The sequence below is a fragment of the Eleutherodactylus coqui genome, chromosome 5 (assembly GCF_035609145.1).
Source record: "Eleutherodactylus coqui strain aEleCoq1 chromosome 5, aEleCoq1.hap1, whole genome shotgun sequence".
Lineage (NCBI taxonomy): Eukaryota > Metazoa > Chordata > Amphibia > Anura > Eleutherodactylidae > Eleutherodactylus > Eleutherodactylus coqui.
In genome coordinates, this window is record NC_089841.1 from 275233974 (window position 1) to 275254364 (window position 20391).

The 20391-nt window shown below is 48.5% G+C and overlaps 1 protein-coding gene across 1 annotated transcript in view; it reads right to left on the reverse strand.

Annotated features, from left to right (window-relative positions):
* Positions 1-1142: 1142 nt before the first annotated feature.
* Positions 1143-20391, reverse strand: part of CIMAP1D (CIMAP1 family member D) — a 46515-nt gene continuing 27266 nt past the window's right edge. Inside the window, exon 4 of the mRNA XM_066602078.1 lies at positions 1143-1627. Within this exon, the coding sequence (XP_066458175.1) occupies positions 1143-1627 (485 nt within the window). The remainder of the gene's footprint in view (positions 1628-20391) is intronic.

Consider the following 20391-nt stretch of genomic DNA (forward strand, 5'->3'; position numbering starts at 1 on the left):
TTAACAATCCACAGAATCGAAAATGCAGGGTTGTAATACAAGCTGTAACTCAGGATTAGTGACTAATGGTAAGGCCTCGCTCACACGGGCGACACAGCATCGCCACGATAGAAAATCACAGCCATATTGCATCACTGGTCTGTATGATATCACTGTGGTTTCTCCTGGTGATACCGCCATTTTGTAGCGCTACAAAGTCACATGTGCTGCTACAAAGTCATGCGACTTTGTAGCATCATATGCGAGGATTTTTTTATCTATAAGCCCCACCCCAAAAATAAGCCCTAGCTGCAAAAAAAAAGTTTAAAATTTACATCACCTTAGAAACGCTTTCCGTGGCTCTGCTGCATCTTCTGCCCCAGTCCCAGGCACTGTTTTTCATCTCTTCTGGCCAGGGATTGAAAAATCCCCACCTCTTGCAAGCGCTGGCTGTGATTGGCTGACGCTTAGCCAATCAGAGCCAACACTCAATGAATGGCTGTGATTGGTTCATCGAGCACTAGCTGTGACTGGCTAAGCATCAGCAAATCAGAGGCAGCGCTTCCAGGAGGCGATGATTTTTCAATCCCTGGCCAGAAGAGATGAGAGAGAATAGTGGCGGGGGCCTGGGGAGAAGATGCAGCCGTCTGACAGCGCTTTCTAAGGCGATGTATACTTTTTTATTATTTTTTCCTGTAGCTAGGGTTTAGTTTAGGGCTTTGACAGTTGGATTTCCTACTGTTAAAGTTGCATCGCACGAAAATTGCGTTTTTAATGCGATACAACAGAGAGGAGCGATCCATAGAGAAGTATGGGCTACAAAACCTCACAAGTCGCGGGCGTATCGCCGGACCGACAAGGTTTTTGTGTGGAGATGTCGCATGCTAAAAAACATCGCATGTGTGAAGGAACCCGTAGGACGGCACGGGCTTCACATACATGCAGTTTGTAGCAACACGAGAAAATCGCACGACTTTGTCGCTCACATGAAGGAGGCCTGATGCGGAGGTAAATCATGTTAAGTAGTCACAATAATCCAGGACTTTCCGTTCACACTGACTATTAGGTCGCTAACATGTTAATATACAGTTCATAGATGGAAATGTTTTATGTGATGTATCTTGATTTAAGACTTATGTAGCTTTATGACATGATGGTAAAAGTCAGTTGGGTACTTCTATTATAAGAGGCGTAGTATATTCAGAATGTCGAATTCCCATAGAGTATGCAGGTGCTTTCTTCTTGTGATAGGTTGCTTTCTCTGGACTGTGAGCACCAGGACCCGGGGTGACAAACTCTACTTTTGAGGTCTGGTGTCTCCCAAGCATGGAGTAAGCTGGACCTCTTCGCATGTAGCTACTATTATCTGCCTGGTTATAGTGCGCTGGACCCGGTGTTTGAGCCAGATCTTCAGAATGACCCCCATGATGTGTCCGGCCAGAGAGACTGAAGGCAGGGGCAGAGACTTTCACAGGGACATGGGGACCCACCACTGGAGGCAGCGAATACGTGTTTGGAGCTGGTACCTGATCCACTGTTCTGTAGCGCGTTCTGGAGCTCAGAGAGTATGATGGTGGCTTCCGATGTGATGGAAGAAGGCACTTCTCAGGTCTGTAGACTCCTGGACCGGGAACCATCTCCTTATCGTCTATAAAACATAGAGGGTCACAGCATTGGGGTGTACAGCAAACCGTAAGGATGGATAGATAGATAGATAGATAGATAGATAGATAGATAGATAGATAGATAGATAGATAGATAGATAGATAGATTCCCCCAATATGCATATCCAACAATAAGATAAAAGATGGGAGTAAGCCCTTAGGCGTAGCATCAGGGGGTGCTGGGGTCGCCATGGCGACCCGGCCGCTGCGCTCAGGGGGCCCTGAGGCCGCCATCCGCAATACCAACATGCACATTTAGTGCATTAATCGCTGGCCATTCTGACTGAAGAAAAATTCTCATCATGCGGCAGCCGGAACAGCCAGCGTGAGAGGAAGGCTCGGCAGAGCAGGGAGGAGGAGGGAGGAACTCACATTGGTCGGCAGGGGAGGAGGGAAGAAGTCACATGGGGTGGCAAAGCACAATGATCATGTGCTACCACCTGCTTCCTGCTGAACGGGTAGCTTCTGAGTTGCTGCTGCTGTCACATGAAGGAGAAGTGGACCAGTCCCTGGGGTAAGTGCATATGTGTGTGTCTGTCTCCCTCCTTTATCTATCTATCTATCTATATATATATACTATCTATCTATCTGCTATCTATATACTATCTATGTATCCCATATCTATCTATATACTATCTATCTACTATCTATCTATATACCATCTACCTAGCTGCTATCTATATACTATCTATCTATCTATCTATCTGCTATCTATCTATATACTATCTATCTATCCCATATCTATCTATCTGCTATCTATCTATATACTATCTATCTATCCCATATCTATATACTATCTATCTATCCCATATCTGTCTATCTATCTATCTATCTATCTATCTATCTATCTATCTATCTCATATCTATCTATCTATCTATCTATATACTATCTATACACTATCTATACACTATCTATACACTATCTATACACTATCTATCTATCTACTATCTATACACTATCTATCTATCTATATACTATCTATATCTATATACTATCTATCCCATAACTATCTATATACTATCAATCCATCTATCTATATACTATCTATCTTCTATCTATATACTATCTAGAGATAGATAGTATATAGATAGATAGATAGATAGATGAATAGATAGTATATAGATAGATAGTATATAGATAGATGGATGAATAGATAGATGGTATATAGATAGCAGATCGAAAGATACGATCAAAACTGCCAAGGAGGAAGCAGAAAGACGGATCGCCAAAGAGAACAAAAACAACCTGAAACTATTCTTCAACTATATTAACAGCAAAAGGATTTGCACTGAGTGCAAAGGCCCTTTAACAAATAATGCAGGAGAAATCATTAAAGACGATGGAGGGAAGGCAAATCTATTAAATAGTTTCTTTTCAAGTGTATTCACGAACGAAAAAGAAATGTCACATGAGATGCAGGGGACCAAAATAACCTGCCCCCCCCCCCCCCCCGCTACATATGTCATACCTAACACAGGAGGAAGTGCAGAGTCGGTTACAGAAGATTAAAATCGATAAATCACCGGGCCCAGATGGAATACACCCAAGGGTACTAAGGAAACTAAGTGATGTGATAGCTAGGCCGCTATATCTAATATTTGTGGACACTATCAAGACCGGGGTTGTACCACTGGATTGGCGCATTGCCAACGTGGTTCCAATATACAAAAAGGGGTCCAAAAGAGAGCCTGGTAACTACAGGCTGGTAAGTCTCACTTCAGTAACTGGAAAAATATTTGGGGGGTTTCTGAGAGATGCCATCGACAAGTACCTCAAGGCAGGGGCGTACCTACAGGCTTGTGGGCCCGCGTGCCCCCCCCCCAGTAATAATAGGGGAAAAGCTTACAAATATAAACTTATTTTATTTTCATTAAGGGTGGGTTCACACGAGCGTGTTTTTGTGCGTACTTAGGTGTGTACATACATTCGCACCTAGGTACGAGCAAAAGCACGCGTTAACACAGCTGCGTGCTTGTTGTCACTGGAGCTGTGGCTGCTGCCGGCGGCTCCATTGAAAACAATGCTCTGCCGGCCCCCTGCATTCTTTTTCAGGGAAGGGCTTTACATATAAGCCCTTCCCTGAAAAAGAAACATTTTAGTGCAAAACAAAAAAAAAATTACCCCTCCGCCACTGCTGTGACCCCAGCGGGCATGAAGAACACATGTGCCGCATGCGGCAGATGTTTCCTTCACCCCCGCTAGTTAAAAGAATTCCCTGCTGCTACATCTGCCACATCTGTGGCAAAAATTTTAAAAAAACAATACTCACCTCCCTTCAGCTGCCGGGGCTCAGCCGCGACTTCTGGCGCTGTCCCCGACTCTGTAGTTCTGAGCTATCAGCAGCCGGGGATTTAAAATCCCCGCCTGCTGGTAGCTCTGATTGTGGTTGGCTGAAGTGCTTCATAGCCAGCTGGGGTGCATCGGAGATGCGCCTCCCGCTGTTAACCCCTTCCCTGCCGCGATCTATATAGATCGTAGAGAGCCCGGCCTGTAGCCATGGCATCTTGCGTTGCCAGTGCCTGGGATTGCTGTATAAGCGATAAGGCATGGCAGGACAGAAGTCCTGCCATGCCTTATCACATTGATCATCAGTGCAGTGCTTTAAGTCCCTCAGAGGGACTCAGATGGTGTAAAAAAAAGATAAGGTAAAAAAAAATTAAAACCCCACATATTTGGTATTGACGCGTCTGTAACGATGTGTACAAAAAGTTGAACACGCTTTTTATTTTGTATGGCAAAAAGTGTAGAAAAAAAGCTAAAAAACAGAGGCAAAATGCTAATTTTTAGCATTTTGCCTTCCAAAAAATGCAATAAAAGTGATCAAAAAAGCTGTACATTCCCCAAAATGGTACCAATAAAAGCTACAGGTCATCTCACAAAAAATAAGCCCCCACAGAGCTCCGCCCATGGAAAAATAAAAAAGTTACAGGACTTTGAATGCAGCGATATAAAAAAAAAAAAAAGATTTAAAAAAAAAAGGGTTTTTATTGCAGAAAAGTAGAAAAACCTAAAAACAAATATTAGAATTTTGGTCTCGTTGTAACCGTACCGACCCGCAGAAAAAATGTATTGTGTCATTTATGCTGCATGATTAACGCTGTAAAAAAAAACCCAAAAAATCTATGGCAGAATTGATACGTTTTCTCTCCCTGTTATCATAAAAAAAAAATAATTAAGTTTTACAATATAGTCTATGTTCCCAAAAATGGCACCAATAAAAACTACAGTTCGCAAAAAACAAGCCCTTATACGGCCGCAGCGACGGAAAAATAAAAAAGTTATGGCTTTTGAAAAATGGAGATAAAAATCTGCTAAAAATCGTTGCGTCCTTAAAGGGGTTGTCCCGCGAAAGCAAGTGGGGTTATACACTTCTGTATGGCCATATTAATGCACTTTGTAATGTACATCGTGCATTAATTATGAGCCATACAGAAGTTATTCACTTACCTGCTCCGTTGTTAGCGTCCTCGTCTCCATGGATCCGTCTAATTTCAGCGTCTAATCGCCCGATTAGACGCGCTTGCGCAGTCCGGTCTTCTCCCTGGTGAATGGGGCCGCTCGTGCCGGAGAGCTGGTCCTCGTAGCTCCGCTCCGTCACGTGTGCCGATTCCAGCCAATCAGGAGGCTGGAATCGGCAATGGACCGCACAGAGCCCACGGTGCACCATGGGAGAAGACCCGCGGTGCATCGTGGGTGAAGATCCCAGCGGCCATCTTGGTAAGGTAAGTAAGAAGTTGCCGCAGCGCGGGGATTCGGGTAAGTACTAAACTTTTTTTTTTTTAACCCATCCCTTGGGTTTGTCTCGCGCCGAACGAGGGGGCCTATTGAATAAAAAAAGAAAACCAGTTTCGGCGTGGGACAACCCCTTTAAGCCCAAAATAGGCCATGTCCTTAAGGGGTTAAAAAATACAACTTGTCCTGCAAAAGCAAGTCCTCATACGGCCATGTTGACGGAAAAATGTAAAAGTCATGGTTTTTGGATTACGACGATGAAAAGAACTGAAAAAGACGCAAAGAGGCTTTGGTACTAAGACCGCCTGCAGACGGGCGGAAATTCTGCAGCGGGATTTCCCGTGGAATTTCCACCCCTGGAAGCTGCCATAGGATTGCGCTAACAAACGCAATCCTCTACAGAGGGCCGCGACTTGGCCGCTCGAAATGTCGCGCGGCAAACAAATCGCGGCATGCTCTATTTCTGTGCCGCACTCACCGGCCGCCGGCTCCGCTCTGCGCATGCCCGGCAGCCGCCACATGAAAGATCCGAGGCCGCGGGAGCAGGTGAGTGACGCGCTGCTCTCTGCAGGCGCTCGGGTCGGGTCCCGCTGCGAGAATTCTTGCAGCCGGATCTGACCCCGCCTTCTGCAGGCGGCCTAAGGGGTTAAATTGACTGACCGCAGCTTCCCCTGACAATAAACATTGATAGTGGTGGGTTTATGAAGGTGGAAAAGAAATCTGCAGCTCATTAGTGGGTCCGTTTCAATTTAAAAGGGGTCCAGGACAAAGTTATATAACATTCTATGACTTTTTATGCATTATATATATATATAATGATCTGAAAAAGAATTGTCCACAGTTGCCCCCTTCCCTTCCCCACTAGCCCACTCTGTCCAATAGCAGCATTCAGGTAGCAGAGCGGCAGAACATCAACCCTTGCTGCCCCTCAGTCCAAAAGCCATCCCCACTAAGCAAATGATCCACCTAAAAGCACACATACCAGAATGAACTGCAGTTCGTGACCCTCAGCAGCAGCAGCAGGGCACATACGGACCGACGTGCACGATGACATCATCCTGTTACACAGTGCACGATGACATCATCCTGTTACACAGTGCTGTGCCGTGCATCCCCCCGGGGCACCTCCTTCTCCTCACCCCTCCCCGGCTTCCTCTCTGGCTCATCCTGTCGGCTGGACTGCACGGCTGACAGCGCGGCATGAATGTATGTTTGTTAATGGTGGGAGGGCGACCTCTGGGCCCCCTTAAGCTCAAGGGCCGGGTCGCCATTGCGACCCCAGCACCCCCTGACACTCCGCCCATGCCTCAAGGAGAACAACGGAATAACTCCTCACCAGCATGGATTCATGAGGGGGCGATCATGTAAGACTAATCTGATCAGTTTCTACGATGAAGTAAGGCTGGACCAGGGAGAATCTATTGATCTTGTATATCTGGACTTCTCTAAAGCCTTTGACACCGTGCCGCATAATAGGCTAATATACAAAATGAGGCAGCTCGGACTGGGCGAAAATGTGTGTATCTGGGTAAAGAATTGGCTCAACGATAGAAAGCAGAGGGTGGTAATAAATGGATCATACTCTAATCGGGCCACCGTTACTACCCCGTTTCCCTGAAAATAAGACATAGCATGATTTTCCAGAATTTTTGAGAATGCAAAATGATTTTTCAGGCTTTTTGAGGATGCTTGAAATATAAGCCCTACTCCAAAATTAAGCCCTGCTAACAGTTAATTTAAAAAGTCAATTTAAATAGTGTCCAGGCAGCTATACATGTAAAAAAAGTTAAACCTTTTTGAACAAAATTAATATAAGCCACTGTCTTATTTTCGGGAAAACACTGTAGTGGGGTGCCAAAGGGCTCAGTATTAGGCCCCACTCTGTTTAATATATTTATCAATGACCTGATAGAGGGGCCGCACAGCAAAATATCAATATTTGCAGATGACACTAAATTATACAATATAATTAATGCAACGGAGGACAATGTACGGCTACAAACGGACCGAGATAAGCCGGGGGCTTGGGGAGAAAAATGGCAAATGAAGTTCAATGTTGATAAATGTAAGGTTATGCACATGGGCAGGAGAAACGGATGTCACCAATATTCGCTTAATGGGGTACCGCTAGGGAAAAGACCTGGGGGTACTAGTGGATTATAGACTTAACTGGAGTAACCAATGCCAGTCAGCTGCTGCAAAGGCAAATAAAGTCTTGGGGTGCAGTAAAAGAGGTATAGGGGCGAGGGGCGAGAACATTATCCTCCCACTATATAAGGCACTTGTCAGGCCTCACATGGAATACTGCGCACAGTTCTGGTCACCGGGGCTCAGGAAAGATGTCACAGTGCTGGAGGGGGTTCAAAGAAGGGCAACTAAACTAATACATGGAATGACGGGACTGGAATACCCAGAGAGGCACCAAAACTGGGATTATTCACCCCGGAAAAAAGAAGGTTAAGAGGCGACCAAATAACCATGTATAAGTACATGAGGGGACAATACAAGGATCTCTGCCAGGATCTGTTTACACCCCGGACTGCAACGGTAACAAGAGGGCATCCGCTACGTCTAGAGGAAAGCAGGTTTCATCACCAACACAGAAGGGGGTTCTTTACTGTAAGAGCAGTGAGACTGTGGAACTCTCTGCCTGAGGACGTGGTGATGGCAAAATCCATAGAGCAGTTTAAGAGGGACTAGATGTCTCTTTATGATATTACAGGATATAGACAGTAGGTGACCAGCGGGGTTGGTGATCCGGGTCTACAGTCAGGGAGGAACTATTAGGGGTTGATCCAGGGAACAGTCTGATTGCCATTAGGGAGTCGGGAAGGAATTTTTCCCCAAAAAGGGCTAATTGGCTTCTGTCTCTTGGGGTTTTTTGCCTTCCTCTGGATCAACAAAAAGGGTCTTACAGGCTGGACTAGATGGACATTGTCTTTATTCGGCCTTACATACTATGTTACTATGTAAGTACTGTGCACGTCTGCAGTTGCTGGTCCAGCACGTTCTATGCAGACGTAACAAGTGCTTTTTCCTACACACGAGCAGAAAACAATTGCAATTTTCCGCTTGCGGAGAAAAAAATCGCAGCATGCTCTAGTTCAGTGCGGTGTCCACATGGATGGTTTCCACTGAAGTCAATGGAAGCTGTCCAAGCCACGGCCCGTCCACAATCAACATTGAGAACAAGTCGCGGATTCCGCATCATCGCCTAGCGATGGCATGGGAAAACCTGTACTGGGCACATCCGGCGGCAAACTGTCCGGACCATATGCGGTACAGATAAAGAAGACAGGCTCGTGTGGATGCCGTCTGGGTACAGGGTTGGATCCCGCCGCAGAATCCTGCATCTGGAATCCAAGTTGGTTGCATGCAGTCGGCCATAGCCCAGTAAATTGCTCAGCTTCCTGCAGAGTTAGTAGGTGGAGCTGCGATGACGTGTATACCAGCACTTCAAATGCCGCGGCAGACTTGGGGTATACTGCTCTCCTGATGCCAGGGGGTTCCAGCTGTCAGACCCCCAGCGATCAAACATTTAGCATGTGTCCTGTGGATAGGTGATACATGTTTTTGTTGGGAGGACCCCTTTAAGGTCTCTCATTTTTGTATGTAAAAGAGCCAAGAGTGCCATCTAAGCTCCCCGGCCAAAATGTGAGAACGCAAGCTTCCATAGTTAAAGGGGAACCCTGGAGTTTCCCCTCCTCATGTTCCCTAGTAAGTTCTCTGTCCCGGAGGCGGCAGCTGAGGGGTCGGTGATGCTGTCGGGCTCATCATGTCCCTTTGTAATGTGGGACCACCTCTACATTCTGTGCTTTTGTGTCTTTTATGTATCCTGTTTGTTTCTAAATGTTATAGGAGGAAACTGTTGCTTTAACCCTTCAAGGACCAGGTTGTTTCCGTCCTAAAGGACCAGTCGCTTTTTAGGGGTTTTACCCCTGTGGTGGTTTTACTGCTATATTTTCTTTCCTTCAGCTGTGACATATCGGGCTGTTTTTTTAATATCTTTTTTCACTGACTTTTTTTTCCCATTTTTTAGTTTTATCAAGGGAAATTTTATTTTTTTAATTTATAGTTGTGTTTTTTTTAATTTGTATATTTACGCAGGCGATCGGGTTCCTCATTTTGTTTTGGACGTTTTGATCTATAATTCGTATAGTCTTGGATTGCAGGGCGCACACGGCGACGGTTTTGATTGGCGTCGGGTTATTTCTTTTTTATGTATATATTTTTATTGTATTCTGTAATTTTTTTAACTTGTTTTTGTAACTATGTTTTTACCATCTTTGTCCTGCATGATGTCATATAAGTCCTCTGGGGGTCATTAACATGGTCCTTTTTATCTTTTTTTTTATTTCCCACTCTCCCACTGTAGTTGGGGCATCCATAGGAGCCACATCCATAGGAGCCCCAGTTACAGGGAAGACATCCCCTTTAGTGACATCAGTCACTGACAGAGCTGATCGGGGTCTGCTAGGACCCTGCAGCTCTGCTGTAACAAGGAGCTCCCGTCGGTTACATGATCACTGGGTCGCATAGTGGAAATAATACTTCCACTTTCACTTTTTAGTACATAGTGCTCATTGAGCACTCTCTACCCTGGAAAGGAGAAGGCCGAAAGTACAACAAGGGACCTGACCTGCTCATGCTTGATTACAGGAGCAGAGGCTTTTTTCTTGCGCCATACATCTGCTATTGGACGGGATTAAAGCCAAGGACCAAGCGCCGTATATTACCACTATTGGATGTAATCTAAATTGTGATGACAATGCACAAGGACGAGATCTCTCCGACAATGCGAGGTTAGGAGGGAGGAGATAAAAGGAGCGCGTCTTGTGTGTTGTGTTTTGAGGGAGAAGATGCTGGTTGAGACATGCAAGGATATTCCTTCTCGGCTCACGGAGTGCAGAGCAAGCAGATTGACCTGATGGAGTGAATATAAAAGGGTACCGGGACTAAGCTGCTGTAAAGCCGCACGCTGACCTGATGGAGTGAATATAAAAGGGCACCGGGACTAAGCTGCTGTAAAGCCGCACGCTGACCTGATGCTTGAGATCTGTTGGACTCTGTGCAGCCCTGTCTTCTATGGCAAGAGCCTGAATGCAAAGAGTTAACACTGGCAAAACCGCTGTAAGTTCCTGTTAATAAATTTGGAGTTCATAAAATACTTGCCGTTACCTCGCCACCAGTCTGGTCTGATTTGTTGGCTGAGAACCCATATGTTGTCAGCTCAGTGCAACTGGGCCAATGGATGTACCCGGGTCTGCTGAGGAACCACCATCTGGAAACCTACCGCTGCAGTCGCACCATCCCTGCCTCCCTTAACACTTGGTCTACTGCAAAACTTCACTCTGGCAAAATCACTGATTTTTGCTGTGGTTCAGCAGCAGTTACAGTTTTTTGTAATTGACCTGTGGTGATCAATAGAGAGATGATGTTGAGGTAAACATTGGCTGTCTGCGAGGCCGGATCATGTGTCCTTGCCCTTAGCAGCCCAATTCCATTAGATAATTATTCCTTATTAGTAGTGATGAACAATTAGTGCAATAATCAGTTCATGTCGGCAATAAAGTGGCAGCATCAGTGGGGTAATAGGCAAAAAAGAGGTTTATTGCTCCATAAAAGTGACGACGTTTCGACTAGGTGAGTCTTTATCAAGCCTGACACATTGCCATAGGTACAAGGTTTATATAGCAAGTAACATCACAAGACACAAGGACAGCCCCGAGAAGGAGGGATTAACACACACTTACCAAACACGTTACAACACATAAACATAGATTCTGTAATAGCTGTAAAGACTCCATGTGTTGGGCCGCTCCAGACGTACACGCTGTATACAGCGTCTGAATAATCACAGCTCGCATGCGCGGACCAGCGGGTGACCTCAAAATCACGTCATCGGCTCATTGCGCCAACCGCGGTGACGGACCGTCTCAGCCAGTCAAAACATGGCGCCAGCAGAAGAGAGACGTCCGGGACGCATATTAGCAGTTTACTCTTAGGTTAAGCAGTCCGGGACGCATATTACCCTTTTCAGCCGCAGTTCTCCGGCGCGGCGCATTCAGCCAATCAGCTGGCTGGAATCGGCACCACATGACTACACAGCGTGCACGCACATTGCCTTCAGCAGCGGTGCACTACACACTACAGTTAAGCAGCACAGGGTAAGGGTTTAGGGTTAGGTATAGGGTTAGGTTTAGTGTTTAGGGTTAGGTATAGGGTTAGGTTTAGTGTTTAGGGTTAGGGTTTAGGGTTAGGTATAGGGTTAGGTTTAGTGTTTAGGGTTAGGTGTAGGGTTAGGTTTTATTGTTTAGGGTTAGGGTTGAGGGTTAGGGTTAGGTTTAGTGTTTAGGGTTAGGGTTTAGGGTTAGGTTTAGGGTTAGGGTTAGGTTTAGGGTTAGGTTTAGTGTTTAGGGTTAGGGTTTAGGGTTAGGTTTAGGGTTAGGTATAGGGTTAGGTTTAGTGTTTAGGGTATAGGGTTAGGGTTAGGGTTAGGGTTTAGGGTTAGGGTATAGGGTTAGGTATAGGGTTAGGTATAGGGTTAGGTATAGGGTTAGGTTTAGTGTTTAGGGTTAGGGTTTAGGGTTAGGTATAGGGTTAGGTATAGGGTTAGGTTTAGTGTTTAGGGTTGTGGTTAGGGTTAGGTTTAGTTAACCCTAACCCTAAACCTAACCCCGTGCTGCTTAACTGTAGTGTGTAGTGCATGGCTGCTGAAGGCAATCCGCGTGCACGCTGTGTAGTTACGTGGTGCCGATTCCAGCCAGCTGATTGGCTGAATGCGCCGCGCCAGAGAACTGCGGCTGAAAAGGGAAATATGCGTCCCGGACGTCTCTCTTCTGCCGGCGCCATGTTTCGTCACCGCGGTTGGCGATTCGCGCATGTGCAATGAACCGATGACGCGATTTTGAGGTCACCCGCTGGTCCGCGCATGCGAGCTGTGATTATTCAGACGCTGTATACAGCGTGTACGTCTGGAGCGGCCCAACACATGGAGTCTTTACAGCTATTACAGAATCTATGTTTATGTGTTGTAACTAGAGATGAGCGAGCACCAAAATGCTTGGGTGCTCGTTACTCGGGACGAACTTCCCGCGATGCTCAAGGGTTCGTTTCGAGTAACGAACCCGATTGAAGTCAATGGGCGACCCGAGCATTTTTGTATATCGCCGATGCTCGCTAAGGTTTTCGTTTGTGAAAATCGGGGCAATTCAAGAAAGTGATGGGAAGGACACAGAAACGCATAGGGCAGGCGAGGGGCTACATGTTGGGCTGCATCTCAAGTTCCCAGGTCCCACTATTAAGCCACAATAGCTGCAAGAGTGCCCCCCCCCTCCCAACAACTTTTACTTCTGAAAAGCCCTCATTAGCATGGCATACCTTAGCTAAGCACCACACTAGCTACAACAAAGCACAATCACTGCCTGCATGACACTCCACTGCCACTTCTCCTGGGTTACATGCTGCCCAACAACCCCCCCCCCCCCCCGTACGACGCAGTGTCCACAGCACACACCAAAGTGTCCCTGCGCAGCCTTCAGCTGCCCTCATGCCACACGCTGGCCTCTTAGCCACACCACCCTCATGTCTATTTATAAGTGCATCTGTCATGAGGAGGAACCGCAGGCACACACTGCAGAGGGTTGGCACGGCTAGGCAGCGACCCTCTTTAAAAGGAGTGGGGCGATAGCCCACAATGCTGTACAGAAGCAATAAGAAATATAATCCTGTGCCACCTCCATCTGGAGCTGCACACGTGGGCATAGCAATGGGGAACCCATGTGCCACACACTATTCATTCTGTCAAGGTGTCTGCATGCCCCAGTCAGACCGCGTTTTTTTATAAATAGTCACAGGCAGGTACAACTCCGCAATGGGAATTCCGTGTGCACCCACAGCATGGGTGGCTCCCTGGAATCCACCGGCGGTACATAAATATATCCCATTGCATTGCCCATCACAGCTGAGGTAACGTCCGATTAAATGCAGGTGGGCTTCGGCCCACACTGCATGCCCCAACCTGACCGGAGTTTTTAATTCATAGACACAGGCAGGTACAACTCCTTATTGTGAAGTCCCTGTGGACCGACAGCATGGGTGGGTGCCAGAAAGCCACCGGCGGTACATAAATATATCCCATTGCATTGCCCATCACAGCTGAGGTAATGTCATGTTTAATGCAGGTGGGCTTCGGCCCACACTGCATGCCCCAGTCAGACTGGGGCTCTTTAGAAGTGGACACATGCAGTTACAACTCCGTGTGGACCCACGGCATGGGTGGGTGCCAGGAAGCCACCGGCGGTACATAAATATATCCCATTGCATTGCCCAGCACAGCTGAGGTAATGTCATGTTTAATGCAGGTGGGCTTCGGCCCACACTGCATGCCCCAGTCAGACTGGGGTTCTTTAGAAGTGGACACATGCAGTTACAACTCCGTGTGGACCGACAGTATGGGTGGGTGCCAGGAAGCCACCGGCGGTACATAAGTATATCCCATTGCAGTGCCCAGCACAGCTGAGGTAATGTCAGCTTTAATGCAGGTGGGCAAAAAATTAATTGGATTACACTGTAGGCGAGGGCCCAAAAAAATTGGTGTACCAACAGTACTAATGTACGTCAGAAAAATTGCCCATGCCCAACCAAGAGGGCAGGTGAAACCCATTAATCGCTTTGGTTAATGTGGCTTAATTGGTAACTAGGCCTGGAGGCAGCCCAGTTAAAATAAAAATTGGTTCAGGTGAAAGTTTCAACGCTTTAATGAGAATTGAAACGTATAAACATTGTTTACAAAAATTATATGACTGAGCCTTGTGGGCCTAAGAAAAATTGCCCGTTCGGCGTGATTACGTGAGGTTTCAGGAGGAGGAGGATGAATAGAATACACAGATTGATGAAGCTAAAAGGTCCACGTTTTTGATGGTGATAGAGAACAATGCTTCCATCCGCGGGTGCAGCCTACGTATTGCTTACGTATCGCTGCTGTCCGCTGGTGGAGAACAGAAGTCTGGGGAAATCCAGGCTTTGTTCATCTTGATGAGTGTAAGCCTGTCGGCACTGTCGGTTGACAGGCGGGTACGCTTATCTATGATGATTCCCCCAGCCGCACTAAACACCCTCTCTGACAGGACGCTAGCCGCAGGACAAGCAAGCACCTCCAGGGCATACAGCGCGAGTTCAGGCCACGTGTCCAGCTTCGACACCCAGTAGTTGTAGGGGGCAGAGGCGTCACGGAGGACGGTCGTGCGATCGGCTACGTACTCCCTCACCATCCTTTTACAGTGCTCCCGCCGACTCAGCCTTGACTGGGGAGCGGTGACACAGTCTTGCTGGGGAGCCATAAAGCTGGCAAAGGCCTTGGAGAGTGTTCCCCTGCCTGCGCTGTACATGCTGCCTGATCTCCGCGCCTCCCCTGCTACCTGGCCCTCGGAACTGCGCCTTCGGCCACTAGCGCTGTCGGATGGGAATTTTACCATTAGTTTGTCCGCCAGGGTCCTGTGGTATAGCATCACTCTCGAACCCCTTTCCTCTTCGGGTATGAGAGTGGAAAGGTTCTCCTTATACCGTGGGTCGAGCAGTGTGTACACCCAGTAATCCGTAGTGGCCAGAATGCGTGTAACGCGAGGGTCACGAGAAAGGCATCCTAACATGAAGTCAGCCATGTGTGTCAGGGTACCTGTACGCAACACATGGCTGTCCTCACTAGGAAGATCACTTTCAGGATCCTCCTCCTCCTCCTCCTCAGGCCATACACGCTGAAAAGATGACAGGCAAGCAGCATGGGTACCCTCAGCAGTGGCCCAAGCTGTCTCTTCCCCCTCCTCCTCATCCTCCTCCCCCTCCTCCTCCTCCTCCTCAACGCGCTGAGATATAGACAGGAGGGTGCTCTGACTATCCAGCGACATACTGTCTTCCCCCGCCTCTGTTTCCGAGCGCAAAGCGTCTGCCTTTATGCTTTGCAGGGAACTTCTCAAGAGGCATAGCAGAGGAATGGTGACGCTAATGATTGTAGCATCGCCGCTCACCATCTGGGTAGACTCCTCAAAGTTTCCAAGGACCTGGCAGATGTCTGCCAACCAGGCCCACTCTTCTGTAAAGAATTGAGGAGGCTGACTCCCACTGCGCCGCCCATGTTGGAGTTGGTATTCCACTATAGCTCTACGCTGCTCATAGAGCCTGGCCAACATGTGGAGCGTAGAGTTCCACCGTGTGGGCACGTCGCACAGCAGTCGGTGCACTGGCAGATGAAACCGATGTTGCAGGGTCCGCAGGGTGGCAGCGTCCGTGTGGGACTTGCGGAAATGTGCGCTGACCCGGCGCACCTTTCCGAGCAGGTCTGACAAGCGTGGGTAGCTTTTCAGAAAGCGCTGAACCACCAAATTAAAGACGTGGGCCAGGCATGGCACGTGTGTGAGGCTGCCGAGCTGCAGAGCCGCCACCAGGTTACGGCCGTTGTCACACACGACCATGCCCGGTTGGAGGCTCAGCGGCGTAAGCCAGCGGTCGGTCTGCTCTGTCAGACCCTGCAGCAGTTCGTGGGCCGTGTGCCTCTTCTCTCCTAAGGGGAGTAGTTTCAGCACGGCCTGCTGACGCTTGCCCACTGCTGTGCTGCCACACCGCGCGACACCGACTGCTGGCGACGTGCTGCTGCTGACACATCTTGATTGCGAGACACAGGTGGCGTAGGAGGAGGAGCAGGGTGGTTTAGTGGAGGAAGCATACATTGCCGCAGATACCACCACCGAGCTGGGGCCCGCAATTCTGGGGGTGGGTAGGACGTGAGCGGTCCCAGGCTCTGACTCGGTCCCAGCCTCCACTAAATTCACCCAATGTGCCGTCAGGGAAATATAGTGGCCCTGCCCGCCTGTGCTTGTCCACACGTCCGTTGTTAAGTGGACCTTGGCAGTAACCGCGTTGGTGAGGGCGCGTACAATGTTGCGGGAGATGTGGTCGTGCAGGGCTGGGACGGCACATCAGGAAAAGTAGTGGCGATTGGGAACTGAGTAGCGCGGCCGCCATCATACCTTTGAAAGCCTCCGTTTCCACAACCCTATACGGCAGCATCTCCAGGCCGATAAATTTGGCTATGTGCACGTTTAACGCTTGAGCGTGTGTGTGCGTGGCGGCGTACTTGCGCTTGCGCTCCAACACTTGCGCTAGCGATGGCTGGACGGTGCGCTGAGAGACATTGGTGGATGGGGCCGAGCACAGCGGAGGTGAGGGTGTGGGTGCAGGCAAGGAGACGGTCGTGCCTGTGTCCTGAGAGGGGGGTTGGATCTCAGTGGCAGGTTGGGGCACAGGGGGAGAGGCAGCGGTGCAAACCGGAGGCGGTGAACGGCCTTCGTCCCACCTTGTGGGGTGCTTGGCCATCATATGTCTGCGCATGCTGGTGGTGGTGAGGCTGGTGGTGGTGGCTCCCCGGCTGATCTTGGCGCGACAAAGGTTGCACACCACTGTTCGTCGGTCGTCTGCACTCTCAGTAAAAAACTGCCAGACCTTTGAGCACCTCGGCCTCTGCAGGGTGGCATGGCGCTAGGGGGCGCTTTGGGAAACAGTTGGTGGATTATTCGGTCTGGCCCTGCCTCTACCCCTGGCCACCGCACTGCCTCTTCCAACCTGCCCTGTTGCTGCACTTGCCTCCCCCTCTGAAGACCTGTCCTCAGTAGGCGTAGCAAACCAGGTGGGGTCAGTCACCTCATCGTCCTGCTGCTCTTCCTCCGAATCCTCTGTGTGCTCCTCCCTCGGACTTACTGCCCTTACTACTACCTCACTGATAGACAACTGTGTCTCATCGTCATCGTCCTCCTCACCCACTGAAAGCTCTTGAGACAGTTGCCGGAAGTCCCCAGCCTCATCCCCCAGACCCTGGGAACTTTCCAAAGGTTGGGCATCGGTCACGACAAACTCCTCCGGTGGGAGAGGAACCATTGCGGGCCATTCTGGGCAGGGGCCCGAGAACAGTTCCTGGGAGTCTGCCTGCTCCTCAGAATGTGTCATTTTCATGGAGTGAGGAGGCTGGGAGGAAGGAGGAGCAGCAGCCAGAGGATTCAGAGTTGCAGCAGTGGACGGCGCAGAATTCTGGGTGGTCGATAGATTGCTGGATGCACTTTCTGCCATCCACGACAGGACCTGCTCACACTGCTCATTTTCTAATAAAGGTCTACCGCGTGGACCCATTAATTGTGAGATGAATGTGGGGACGCCAGAAACGTGCCTATCTCCCAATCCCGCAGCAGTCGGCTGCGATACACCTGGATCAGGAGCTCGGCCTGTGCCCACACCCTGACTTGGGCCTCTGCGTCCTCGCCCGCGTCCACGTCCTCTAGGCCTACCCCTACCCCTCAGCATGCTGTATTACCAGTAGTGCAGAAACAGAACGCTGTAATTAAATGTGCCGCTTATTGGCCTGTGGTTGGAGGCTGACTTCCCTTACGGAACGCACAGCAGATCCAGGAAACAATTTTGCGCAAGGCTGCTGTAACGCTTAGCTGCGTATTAATTAGGACTACTACCCCCAGCAGATAGATACTGTAGGCAGCGTATAATATTATGTATACTGTTTCCCTCTGGCGGGATAACGGCGCTGATGTAACAGAGACAGCAGATCCAGGAAACAATTTTGCGCAAGCCTGCTGTAACGCTTAGCTGCGTATTAATTAGGACTACTACCCCCAGCAGATAGATACTGTAGGCAGCGTATAATATTATGTATACTGTTTCCCTCTGGCGGGATGACGGCGCTGATGTAACAGAGACAGCAGATCCAGGAAACAATTTTGCGCAAGCCTGCTGTAACGCTTAGCTGCGTATTAATTAGGACTACTACCCCCAGCAGATAGATACTGTAGGCAGCGTATAATATTATGTATACTGTTTCCCTCTGGCGGGATAACGGTGCTGATGTAACAGAGACAGCAGATCCAGGAAACAATTTTGCGCAAGCCTGCTGTAACGCTTAGCTGCGTATTAATTAGGACTACTACCCCCAGCAGACACGCAGTAAACTGAAGACGGTCACAGGCAGCTCAAATATAGTATTTTTCCCCAATTTTTTGGAAAAAGCCCGCTGCCTATATAGCCTGAATATCTCTTTCCCTGCCTCACCAGTACTGGCCCTATACTCTGTACAATGACTGCGGACGCAATGCTCTGCACGGCCGATATAAAAAAAAATAAAATTGTGCAACATTTCTAAAAGCAGCCTCAACAGTACTACACACGGTCAGATGTGGCCCTAAGAAGGACCGTTGGGGTTCTTGAAGCCTAAAATAACTCCTAACGCTCTCCCTATAGCAGCTCCGACACCAACAGCACTTTCCCTCCTCTATGTCAGAACGATCTGTGGCGAGCCGCGGGAGGGGCCGATTTATATACTCGGGTGACACCTGATCTCCCCAGCCACTCACAGCAGGGGGGTGGTATAGGGCTTGAACGTCACAGGGGGAAGTTGTAATGCCTTCCCTGTCTTTCTATTGGCCAGAAAAGCGCGCTAACGTCTCAGAGAGGAAAGTGAAAGTAACTCGAACACCGTGTGGTGCTCGCCTCTAGTAACGAGCATCTCGAACACGCTAATACTCGAACGAGTATCAAGCTCGGACGAGTACGTTCGCTCATCTCTAGTTGTAACGTGTTTGGTAAGTCTGTGTTAATCGCCTCCTTCTCGGGGCTGTCCTTGTGTCTTGTGATGTTACTTGCTATATAAACCTTGTACCTATGGCAATGTGTCAGGCTTGATAAAGACTCACCGAGTCGAAACGTCGTCACTTTTATGGAGCAATAAACCTCTTTTTTGCTTATTACCCCACTGATGCTGCCACTTTATTGCTGCTAACAGAATATACCTGAGGCTGAAGGTCCGCAGCTGCACAGGGGGCTCTGCACGTGCTGTGCATTACTAAGGAGCGCTGCGGGACTTTCTCTATACGATATGGATGTCGGCATCAGGACAATTTCACGAAAATCATTGTAAATAGGGACAGCCAATTCCAACTCCCACTAAAGTCAATGGCAGTGAAAAATCAGGTTCACTAATTTGCCCTCCAGAAGGTCCCCAATGTAGACAAAGCCCCTCCAAATTACATGGGAATTCAGCCATACATCTGGGGAACACTGTGCTCCTCCCAAAAAATGTTCAAAATAGTGTACATTGGCGCAGGGGTCAATTGTAGCACAGCGGTGTCACTGAAAACAAAAGGAGGTCCACATAGGATCTTCTAGATAAAAAATTGTGCCAAGACAGACAGCAGGTTTGGTGCTTGGTCAAAAGCAATATCACAAATTTTATAGGAGCAAATTCGATCAGGTGAAAACACGGAAGCACAAGCCTTCTCCAAAGAACCACCAACAATTATGTCATGTAAGACGGCAGGTGAGCTGCTTCTTCTAAAAGCAATGTCATAAAGTTTATAAGGAGAAATTCTGCCAAATGAAGACAAGACTCAAGCACAGACCTCCTCTGAGGAACCACTGTAGAGCTTTCAAAAATGTCATTATGCAAGACTGCCGGTGTGCCGCAATGTCATAAAGCTTGCAAAAGACAAATTCTACCAAGTGAACAGAACAGCCAAGTACGGGCCTTCTCCAAGGAACAGCTGTAGAGCCACAGATGTTTCTTAGAAAATTTTAATTTTGGGAGAAAGAGGAGATATGGCAGGAGAAGGAGAACAGCAGCAATTCGACCACCACCAGCAACAACACCAACACCTTGAGGGGGCAGTGTGGTCTTTGATATACATCTATGCTCAGTCATATGGAAGTAAAAATTGCCAGTATGGCAACTAATCAGTGGAATCTGCCATGGGGGTGCAGAAGTTGGGTGAAATCCATGCCTGGCTCATTTTTATAAACGTCAGGCGATCCTCATTGTCTGTGGCCGGGCGGATGTGTCTGTCAGTTATCACCCCCCCCCCCCCCCCCCTCCCGCTGTGCTGAGCACCCTGTCTGATAGCACACTGGCAATGGGGCAGGCAAGCATCTCTAAAGCATGTTGTGCAACCTGTAGCCACTCATCCAGCG